The 12,007-nt window shown below is 45.0% G+C and overlaps 1 protein-coding gene across 1 annotated transcript; it reads right to left on the bottom strand.

Annotated features, from left to right (window-relative positions):
* Positions 1–4,677: 4,677 nt before the first annotated feature.
* LOC123106082 (uncharacterized) lies at positions 4,678–9,914 on the bottom strand. Its single transcript, XM_044528287.1, has 3 exons — positions 8,857–9,914; positions 5,798–8,030; positions 4,678–5,152 (listed from the first exon to the last, which is right to left on the bottom strand). The coding sequence occupies exon 1, from the start codon at positions 9,800–9,802 to the stop codon at positions 9,089–9,091; it is 714 nt and encodes a 237-aa protein (XP_044384222.1). The 5' UTR covers positions 9,803–9,914; the 3' UTR covers positions 4,678–5,152; positions 5,798–8,030; positions 8,857–9,088.
* Positions 9,915–12,007: the final 2,093 nt, after the last annotated feature.

Genomic DNA, 12,007 nt, shown 5'->3' with positions numbered 1-12,007 from the left:
CTCACAGAAAAATATCAGTTTCTGGTAGTGTTATGTTCTTCATGAGAACTCTACCCTTCAATACAACTTCTTCACTCCGGCAGTCATAGCACATGAGATGGTCGGATCCGGCTTCGAACACTATCTCATCATCAAGCACACCGATCAGACGAAAATATCGTTGCTCGTAGAACGTGGCAGCAGAGTCAATGAAATAACGCCGGTCCCATCGTGGTGGTTCATCGCTGTGGCCGAGATCGCTGCACATCCACATCTCCAACGATGTGTAGCGGATTCCTTGGTGAGGCACACATAGGCACAATTCTCCGTGCAGCTCGGCCAAGCTGGATGCTACGTAGTCTAGCCTTGGGCCACAAGGAGGTGGTGACGCCGTGACGTGAAGGACTCATACTCAAAGTTACAGCGAATGAAACTGGAGCGTTGTTGGCAAGAACCGACTCTTTGACTGTCCAGAGCAAGGAGCCCTTGTAGAAGGTCGTTGTTCGTCCTGCCATGATAGGTTATGGCGGTGGCACCACCGTCTCACGCCACTGTTTGTCCTTTTCGATAGTGAGCACCTCCATCCAGAGAGCATAGTAGAAATCATCCCCGTCGGACGCGGACTCCAAGAATCGGTAGAAGAATCAAGCAACCTTATAGGCGTTGGAGCAAGGGGCATGGCAGAGGCCGAACACCTGATAGCCTTGGAAGCAGAGTGGGAGTCGATGTGGCTCGACAACGTGCAGGCTTGGAGGAAGTGAGACGGCGCGCCGTGTCACCGGGTTGCGCACGCGGACCAAGGCATCAGATGGCACCAGCACCAGGCCGTCACAGTGCGCGAGATCGTGTGCCTCTCTCTTGCCGGGGAAGAACTAGGACGAGTGGCTGGCCGGCTCTCGTGATTCCATCAGTACAGGCCGGCGATGATCACATCTTTGGACCCAGACCGCCGCTGTTTTTTCTGATCATAGGCGCAATGAGCACGGACATGGTTTAGAGACGGAGGTATGCGTGGTGGACGGAATCATCATTGCTGATGGTGTCACGCCATGCCTTGCAAACACACATGAAACGTAGCAGGGACCTCAAGGGGATACGGGGCAGGATGTGCAACACGATGACCTCGTGTGGCATGTACGGTGCCATCATCACGTTGGTGTCTAGGTGAGCGTGGTGGTGATCTCTTGTGACGGTGATGAGCACACACGTACGGCTGCTTGAATCCTTGTGGTAGACGTGTAATTAGTAAATCGGATTTGCTATTTCACATCTAGATATGAAATAGCTACCTCACATCTAAATCCAGAGCCATTGGATGTTGTCATGCCTTTGAGATTCACTAGCACAAATGTCCGTGCGTTGCAACGGGAGAAGGCATGGTTCATATGAATCTATTGGATCAAGGACCATGTCGTTGGATGACGGTCACTGGTGTTAAAAAAACATGGATCATTTGATGATGATATGAGTTATGATTTCAAGTAAATTGATCTATCTGAACAACTAACTTTTGATTGTTAATTCATTCTTTAGATTAATTGTTCATTTTTAAAATTGAAAAATAAAGCATGAAAAAGCAGCAATATGAATAAATATGAATAATAATTGCAGCAAGCAAACTAACCACAAAACAATCGAGAGGAGTAATAGTTGCAGCAAGCATGATCTGTTCATTTTATCAAATTTTTTGTAGCTCGCCTAAGAACAATAGAGATGTAGTATATATCCATATGTACATCCGTATTTTTGCATATATTTTGTAAACTTACTTAAAGGTTTGTTTTCAACTTGTGCAAGAAATTTACCTCTAGTGTTATTTGTACTGCCTTGATGGTTGATAAATAGATCAGAAATTTTCTCGCAAAAAAAATTATGTATAATTTTGGCTCCATGTTGAGAGCCAAAAGTCCTTACACAACATGAAAGATGAACCATGTATAAATTGCCTCCACACTATTTGTAGAAACATATGCCAACAAACTTACAACGGGTGATTCTAGCTCTTTGTAGTGAAACACAACCATAAATTCATAAATATAGTATTCTTTAGACTTTTACCGAAATGAATATTCCAACATAGCAGCTCAATGGTATATTCGCACATGTGCACCCGCAGGGGGTGAAGTTGTCATACATTGATGATATTAAACTAAATTGTAAGAGCATCTCCAGCCGTTGCCCCCCCCCCCCCCCCCCAAGGAGGCATAAAATTCGCCCCCCTGGGGGCGAGCCGGCAATACAATCGACGCTGGGGGCGGTTGGGCGTCCAGTCGTCGTCCCCAGGCGCCGAGATTGGCCCAGTTTTCGGCCCACTTTCGGCGAATAAAGGCCCCATATGGGCGAGAATCGGCCCATATTCGGCGTGGTTCGTCGTGGCTCGGCGTTCAATTATGAACATAAATATTTTTTATCACATAGTTCATCACAAAAAATCAAATAGTTCAACAAAATAGTTCAACAAATAAAAACTCATGCATATTTCATCACACGTCGAGCCCGGCGTCGCCCTTGAGCCTCCATAGGTGCTCCACCAGATCCTGCTGCAGTTGATGATGCACCTGTGGGTCTCGGATCTCCTGACGCATACTGAGGTAGGCAGTCCAGGTTGTTGGTAGCTAGTGATCAGCTTCGGCTAGAGGACCCTGCCTATAGTATGGTTCAGTGTCAAACACTGAACCTTCCTGCTCGCTCTCGATGATCATGTTGTGCAAGATGACACAGCAAGTCATGATCTCCCACATTTGATCTTTCGACCAGGTCTGAGCAGGATAGCGGACAACAGCAAATCGAGATTGGAGCACACCAAAAGCCCGCTCGGCATCCTTCCTAGAAGCCTCCTGCACCTTGGCAAAGTAGGACTTCTTGCCTCCTGGCACAGCGTTTGAGATAGTCTTTACAAATGTACACCATCTCGGATAGATGCCATCAGCTAGGTAGTACCCCTTGTTGTAGTGCCGCCCATTGACCTCGAAGTTCATCGGAGGAGAATTACCTTCAACAAGCTTGGCAAAGATAGGGAAGCATTGCAACACGTTGGTGTCATTGTGAGTTCCTGGCATACCAAAGAAGGAGTGCCAAATCCAGAGGTCATGTGTGGCCACCGCCTCAAGTACCACACTGCAACCACCTTTGGCGCCTTTGTACATCCCCTGCCAAACAAATGGGTTGTTCTTCCATTTCCAATGCATGCAGTTGATACTTCCAAGCATCCCAGGAAATCCTCTTGCTGCATTCTGTGCTAGGATCCGAGCAGTGTCTTCCGCATTGGGTGTTTGCAAGTATTGCGGTCCAAACACTGCCACGACTGCCCGACAAAACTTGTAGAAACACTCAATAATGATGGACTCGGCCATGCGCCCATAGTCGTCGAGCAAATCACCGGGAGCTCTGTATACAAGCATCCTCATCGCTGTCGTGCACTTCTGGATCGAGGTGAATCCAAGTTTGCCGTTGCAATCCTTCTTGCACTTGAAGTAGCTGTCGAACTCCCGGATGGAATTCACAATCCTGAGGAAAAGCTTTCGGCTCATCCAATAACGACGCCGAAATGTTTTGTTGTCATGCAGTGGAGCGTCGGCGAAGTAGTCGGAGTAGAGCATGTAGTAGCCTTCGAGACGATGCCGGTTCTTTGCTTTCATCCGTCCCGGCGCCGGGCCACCTCGCCACGGCTTTTCATTGCTCGCCAGCAGGGCGGCAAGGACCATGAAATGTTTCTCTTCCTGGATGTCGGCCTCAGCTTCCTCCTCCAGCAGCGTGGTGAGCGCTTCCTCGTCGTCCGAGTCCATCGCCGAGGTAGGCAAATCGCCGAACACCTTGCGCCCGGTGGGCGTGTACCCGCCGCTAAACTGCCCCTCCGCGGCCGGAAATGGCATGAAAAATGCCCAGCTGCCGGTGGAGGGGCTGCCTCGGCGAACCTCTGCTCTTTTCCCGGCGGGGATTGGCTACCTAGCGGTGAAGGGCGATGGGCGGCGCCGGGATACAGCTGGTGGCGGCCGAGCGCGCGGGGGGTGGGAGGCGAGTTGGGAAAGAAAAACTTGACTTTTCGTCTGACGGTGTGGGCCAGCCGTACTTTTCCCTTGCGCCGGAGCCCCCGAGCGTCCTCGGTGCGCCGGGTTCGGCCTGCGATCGCCGGACCCAAAAACGGGCCGAACCGGCGAATTTCGGCGTCCTGGGGGCGCGACTGGGACATTTTTTCGACGGCGGCGTCGAAAAAATACTCTGGAGGAGCCTGTTGGGGACGCGGCTGAAGATGCTCTAATCCAACCTATCAGTCCTGCTGATCTTTATATCATTAGCACTCAAGGGCCGCGTCTTAATCGGCTGGGTCTTGGGACTTATTTCCTAGGACATTGTGTCTCTCGTGGACTCCACCATGGCAATCTGCCAACATCCAGGCCGTTATCTCTTTTTTTTGGTACTAGTAAAAATGCCCGTGCGTTGCACCGGGAGAAAAAAAATCATCACACCCCGAAGCATAGCCTACTACATGAGTAATTGTTTGATTTATGACCCACATCAACTATTGTGGCCAGCTTGCTTAGAAAATAAAAAAAAAACTACTGTGACCAGCTTGTTAACCAAGAACCGAAAATATGAATAGTTAATTCCTAAATTTGGGACATTTTTCTCATGGATCTGTAACAATCTTCTCAAAATCTAGAACAATTTTATCCTAAACCTAAAAATTTCTCCATTTCATATGTTGTTGCCAAAAGAAACATAATTTAAGCAATGCCATATACTTCTAAAAGGCTAAAACATCAGCTACATGTGAACAGAAACACAGAGGCAAACTCTTTAGGAATACTATAATCATAGTAATCAGCGACCACTCTTGGCATATATTCTTTTGAAGTGTCCATGTTAAAATGATATGGCACACCATTTATATACAAACTGCTTGTGCGATTCCGAAGTCTGAATGCTTGTATGGCATCTTGGTGCCAAGAAAAAGAGATGACCACTTTTTCTTCTGTTGCTTGATGTATTGTTCGTTTAGATGTAAATTCCAACTTCTGACTAATGGCGCTGAGAATTGCTTGAACTGATTGCTGACCAAAATGTGATAGTGGCTCGATGACAAAAGGGTAGTGCCATACGGTGCACATTCTTGTGGATCCCTGTATATCTCCCATGAATATTTCTTTGCTTGACTGATTGTTGATATCCATGGCTGTGCCAAAAAAGGAAAATTTTAAATTAAGAAATGTGAAAATCATATACTCTACTGTGATATATATGTGCCAAAGAAGCACAAATCTTTTGCTGATCAGGCATGACAACTTTGTACTCCGTAAGTTTGACAGAGAAAGGGAGTTTATTACTGTTTTATCTGTGACCATGAATACTGTGAGCGAAATGCGACACTAAAATAAGCAGATAATATTTGTTTTCCGTTCTAGTGAGCATAGAGCAGGAGTGGATCTTACTAAAATAGCATGAGCGATTTATGCTATGGCAGAAAGTAGCTAAAAGAAATACTACTAACGGAAGAATAAAAAATCCAGGAAATGGAGAGATTATACCTGCAAGTGCAGGAAAAAGTGGCAAATTCAAAGAATGTACTTTCATTTAGCCAACAGATAAAATGTTTCTGTTCTCGTGAGCAAACGGCTAGAATGAACCTCATTAAAATAGCATGAGTGATTTATCCAAGGGCAAATAGTAGCTAAAAGAAATACTACTGACGGAAGAACAAAAAATAAGGAAATGGAGAGATTATACTTGTGAGTGCATGAAATATTATTCCAAAGGAAGTAATTTCTTTTAGCCAATCACTCAAAGCAAAAGATTAGTGCAATGGGTAGAAAGTACACACCTTGACAGAATATCTTGTTCTTGTAAATCATGTGCTCTACAAATTTCTGAAATCTGCTACTGTAATTGTACAAAAATCTTGCCACTGAAATCTGCCAGACTGTCCACATAAGTTCTTCACTTCGGTCATAATCCAATTGATAAAAATAAGAAACTCTGCTAGTTGCATATCTTTTAAAGCAAGAAATTAATTAATAATTACACCTCTCTATAGTCCGTAATTTCATCCGATTGAGTTTCTACACCAGTGTCTACTCATTCACAATATACAGACAAATTTAGATGGCAGAACATTGTAGATCAGAAGAAAATTTTCAGGGTAAAATCCATGTCAACAAAAAGAACAGACATAGAGCCATCATGAGATTTGGAGCCACAAAAGTAGTAAGGAAAAGGAAGAAATATGAAAAAGAGAAGGACATTTTTACTCGTTTAGTACTCACTGATCCCTGCTAAAGAGAAAGACATGAGACTGGACGGAGAAGTCAACTGAAAAAATTGACGTCAAAAAGAGAGGAGTATATCTTCTAAACTCAAATTATAGCTACAGTAAAACAATGCTCTACTTTCTCTAGCAATGGCAAAATTCAGAGATGTACATATTGAGGAGGTGTTCATGTTGGGCAGACGCGAGGCACTGGATGTCGAGGGGTACAGGGGTGTACAGCACCAGCGGTGCTGGGGGTTTGGCCACTGCTGATGAAAGTATGCCGTCTCTACTCTCAAGCACCACCAGATGGTGGTAAAACTTCAGTAGCAGAAGATACCCGACCGACAACATCTAAAGAAAAACAAATCGTTAATTCCCTCTAGTTTATTTTCCACAGGAAAACAAAAGCAATAGCATTGTAAAATAAAAGGAATTGTCAAAATTAGTAGCTTCATATGAGAAATCAAATGGGAAGACAAACGGCAGTACTCGGTAATCAAGTGGCCAGGATACACACACAGATCAGATATATTTCAGTATTCTGATCGCGGTTCATGATTTCCTCTCCGAGCAATTGATACTCACGCTCACTCCAATACTACTGGCAATTCCGTGAATCAAATATATGCCTTCTTTCATATCAATGATCTCTGGAACCTTGACCATCTAAGGGAAGATAATTTTCTTTCATCAAAGTTATAAACAGACCCAATTTGAATGTACCTCATCAAATGAGAGGTGCATAGATGTTTAACAGCCTCAAGGTATGAAGAATCATAGAATTAAGAAGACTGCTATGTATACTATGTATTAATGTCTCATGTCTTCAGAAATCTGTATCTACTTTTCAGTAGGAAAATTAGCTACTTCCAGACTTATGTGCTCGACTTGATAACTTATAAACACTCTCGGCCATTAACCTATTTCACGGACTTCAGCACAATACTTGTATAAAATTTATAGAAATTCTGTTCAAAAAATGTTAAGCTAAGTCGGCAATGCATATATTACCCACATCTTATTCTTCGACCAAAAGAAGGTAACAAACTCCTATAATTATAGATGAAAAATATGTTATGAGCACCATAAAGATAAAAATTATCAAATGACAAGGGAAGCGTAGTTTTGCACAAGTTATCATTCATGCACCTGAAAGATCCACACAAAATAGAGCTAATAAAGGATTGAGTCAGTAATATCACCATCATCTCAAGCTTCTTCCACTATCTTCGTCCTTCCCACCTCCTCGCGTGCAAACCCACTGCCCCGCCCAAATCCATCTCATGTCTTCATCGACCTCACAACCAAAGTACCAATCATCAAAAATCGAATCACCACTCTAGCTGGATGCTATAAATCCCGTTTTCCATTTCAATTGAGCTCTACAATGCTGAAATTTCTAAATCCACATGCTTTCCTTTTTCTGCATTTCCACTGTCTTCGTGAAAGTGAAACTGACTTTGTGAAACCAGACATGTCCTCCACAAACCCAAGGAAGCTCTAAGTATGTTGGTGACCTGTTTATCATTCAGCTTCTTAGAGTACCTTTGCCCTTCAACAATGTTGCATGCCTGCAGTCAGTTTGTAGAATACACTAAACATCCGATGACTAATTAAAATATGAGCATCCGATGTCTAATTTTTAGTAAACAGCGAGCATGGATACAGTGCCTCCGTAGGCAAATATACATGCTGTGAATCACTTCTAGACTGCAGGCGCCAAGTAGTACTGCAGATTGTAGTAGTATCTTTGTATGAAGTACTGAACAACCGACATTATGTTCCTCTCTCATCAACACGAAATCTAACAACCAACAAAATAACAGACGAAAAACGAAATTAGAAAGAGAATAATAATCATGAATTGATACTAAAAGGACTCTGGTATGACATTCATAACAAAAATGTGAACAGGAGCAGACATAGATCTTTGCAATGTTACAGAAATGAAATGCATGAGACCCAGAAGAATGTTCTACACAAATTATTCATCTAACAGATTCCTGTCACACAAACATCAATGAGACAATGAAGAAGAACAAGCCAAAAATCAATAGGAAAATCTTTCTAATATTCCACAACACTGATTAGTCACTCCAGAACATAGTGATAAATCTGAATAAACCAAACAACACCCAAATCAAAGCATGAGATGCAAGGGAGATAAATGTCACTCATCCTAGCAGGTCACCACATCGTGAAGCTTGATGAACTCAGAGGATATCTTATACTGGAAAAGATTAAAAATTGGTAGAATAATACAAGTCTATTATGCTGCCAACACAAGACCTGATACATGCTACTTCTACTCCATACTAAGCAGCTAAAATTCCAATAGATGATAGTGGTTGAATTGAACGAACACTGCTTATACAGCAGAGTAAATAGATGAGCTCACAGTCAGAGTGTCAGACTTCTCCTCCGTATAACAAAATCAGGCCATGAGCACACATATCCAACATAAGTTGTTTGTAGTACACGCTGAGATAACTATTCATGTGTATGCCACTGCAAAGCTAATTGATAACTGAAGAAATAGCAGAATCGCAGACGGAGCCGAGGGATAGAAACAATAACTGAAACAGGGGATTCCATCGGGTGTTTAGCATTCAAGGGGATAGAAACAATACCTCTCCTGTAGCCGCTGCAGACGACATTGGACCACTCGACGGATGTTTTTGTTCCTCCGGCGAACTCGGCGGCGATATTGGACGCTTCATGAAATTTTCAACATAATTTGATGGAGACTATGGTCCAAGGACGCACCTGATGGAGATTCAGGCCCAGGACGCTTCCATCTTATAGCAATCAAGTCAAATCCCGGTCGGGCATTACATTAATCTGTGTTGGACAAGGACATGTTCAGCACTCTTCAATCCTAATCAGACACGGGAGTATGACGCCGTCGGGGAAATTGGAGCCGTCAGCAGGCGGCGGCGGCGGCACCCCGGCGCTCGTGGAGACGCCGCGCAGCAGCCGCAGCACGTGCCACTCGTCGTTGGACAGGAGTGGTCGCCGCGCGCTGCGGGTGTCGCTCTCCAGCACCAGCTTCAAGGTCCCGTGGCCATCCCCCCTATGCAGCCCGGCCGCCAGCATGGGCAGCTCGATGAGGAACGCCGGTGGCGCCCGCATGTCCTCATAGATGGCCAGGCTCAGCCGGCCGCGGGGGTGCCCGAAGAGCGTCACCGCCGCCGCGTGGTCCGCATGGATGGCCCTGTTGCCGAGGAAATGCGGGTGAGCGGCCGGGGCGCTTACCATCTTGCGGAGGACGCGGTCGTGGTGCGAGTACGGGTGCGCGAGGGCGAGCACCACCGCGCCACCGCCAGCGCCCGAGGCGAGCGCGCGCTTTAGAAGGAGGTGGAGGATGAAGGCGGCGCTGTGCATAGCGTACTCACCCTGCCTCCTTGACTTCCGGTCCTCTCCTGCTCCACTTTGGCAGAAGCCGTCTCCGCCGTACACGCCCCGGCGAGCGTCGTCCATCCTCCCCGCGCGAGGCACGACAGCCGGACAACCACCGCCACTGCCTCGCCTCGCCGCGCTGTCTCCGCCGCACACGCCCCGTATAACGTCCTTCATCCTCCCGCGCGAGGCACGGCGGCCGCTGGCGCACGACGGAATGGGCGTAGCCGCCGACGCAGAGTGGATAAGAGGGAAGGGGAGGACTGCGGACTGAATTGAAATGCCTATAGGGATTGTTTTGTAAAGGTAAAACGTTTTCTCTGGGTGCCACTAAAACAGGGACTGCGGGTTGATTTCTTATAAACCGAGGGGCTTTTTTGGAAAACAGCCACGACGGACGACGCTGGTTTATTAGTACGTAAAGATATACATCCGTTATCTCACCTCCTAGGTGGTAGTCATCCAGCAACTAGCTTCTGTATATGTGCAAATTTTACACGTATATTAACTGGTATTGTTGGATGTAAGCTACCACTTAACAATTATATTTATGTGCTTTACATGCAAGAATCACAATGCAATTGCTAATTAGGCTTAGAACTTGATGTTTGAGCCTACCCTTCATTTTCATGCTAGATTCGCCACTGGATGTAAGGGGTCGAGGCGGGACTATTTCTTAAAATGGCGAGACACTTTTCAAACATAAACTTGTTGTAGCTCAATTGGCCGCATCCTTATAGACTGAATAGGACGATGGGAGTTCCATCCCTCGTACTTGCAATTATGTTTGCGTTGGGCCGGGACGATGGGAGCTGTGTATGTGCAAATTTTACACGTATATTAACTGGTATTGTTGGATGTAAGGGGTCGAGGCGGGACTATTTCTTAAAATGGCGCCGGGATACAGCTGGTGACGGCCGAGCGCGCGGGGGGTGGGAGGCGAGTTGGGAAAGAAAAACTTAACTTTTCGTCTGACGGTGTGGGCCAGCCGTACTTTTCCCTTGCGCCGGAGCCCCCGAGCGTCCCCGGTGCGCCGGGTTCGGCCTGTGATCGCCGGACCCAAAAATGGGCCGAACAGGCGAATTTCGGCATCCTAGGGACGCGACTGGGACATTTTTTCGACGGCGGCGTCGAAAAAATAGTCTGAAGGAGCCTGTTGGGGACGCGGCTGAAGATGCTCTAATCCAACCTATCAGTCCTGCTGATCTTTATATCATTAGCACTCAAGGGCCGCGTCTTAATCGGCTGGGTCTTGGGACTTATTTCCTAGGACATTGTGTCTCTCGTGGACTCCACCATGGCAATCTGCCAACATCCAGGCCGTTATCTCTTTTTTTTGGTACTAGTAAAAATGCCCGTGCGTTGCACCGGGAGAAAAAAATCATCACACCCCGAAGCATAGCCTACTACATGAGTAATTATTTGATTTATGACCCACATCAACTATTGTGGCCAGCTTGCTTAGAAAATAAAAAAAAACTACTGTGACCAGCTTGTTAACCAAGAACCGAAAATATGAATAGTTAATTCCTAAATTTGGGACATTTTTCTCATGGATCTGTAACAATCTTCTCAAAATCTAGAACAATTTTATCCTAAACCTAAAAATTTCTCCATTTCATATGTTGTTGCCAAAAGAAACATAATTTAAGCAATGCCATATACTTCTAAAAGGCTAAAACATCAGCTACATGTGAACAGAAACACAGAGGCAAACTCTTTAGGATTACTATAATCATAGTAATCAGCGACCACTCTTTGGCATATATTCTTTTGAAGTGTCCATGTTAAAACGATATGGCACACCATTTATATACAAACTGCTTGTGCGATTCCGAAGTCTGAATGCTTGTATGGCATCTTGGTGCCAAGAAAAAGAGATGACCACTTTTTCTTCTGTTGCTTGATGTATTGTTCGTTTAGATGTAAATTCCAACTTCTAACTAATGGCGCTGAGAATTGCTTGAACTGATTGCTGACCAAAATGTGATAGTGGCTCGATGACAAAAGGGTAGTGCCATACGGTGCACATTCTTGTGGATCCCTGTATATCTCCCATGAATATTTCTTTGCTTGATTGATTGTTGATATCCATGGCTGTGCCAAAAAAGGAAAATTTTAAATTAAGAAATGTGAAAATCATATACTCTACTGTGATATATATGTGCCAAAGAAGCACAAATCTTTTGCTGATCAGGCATGACAACTTTGTACTCCGTAAGTTTGACAGAGAAAGGAGTTTATTACTGTTTTATCTGTGACCATGAATACTGTGAGCGAAATGCGACACTAAAATAAGCAGATAATATTTGTTTTCCATTCTAGTGAGCATAGAGCAGGAGTGGATCTTACTAAAATAGCATGAGCGATTTATGCTATGGC

Source organism: Triticum aestivum, chromosome 5A, assembly GCF_018294505.1.
Source record: "Triticum aestivum cultivar Chinese Spring chromosome 5A, IWGSC CS RefSeq v2.1, whole genome shotgun sequence".
Classification (NCBI taxonomy): domain Eukaryota; kingdom Viridiplantae; phylum Streptophyta; class Magnoliopsida; order Poales; family Poaceae; genus Triticum; species Triticum aestivum.
Note: the sequence above shows the minus strand (reverse complement) of the source record. Positions and strands in the feature narration are given on the sequence as shown.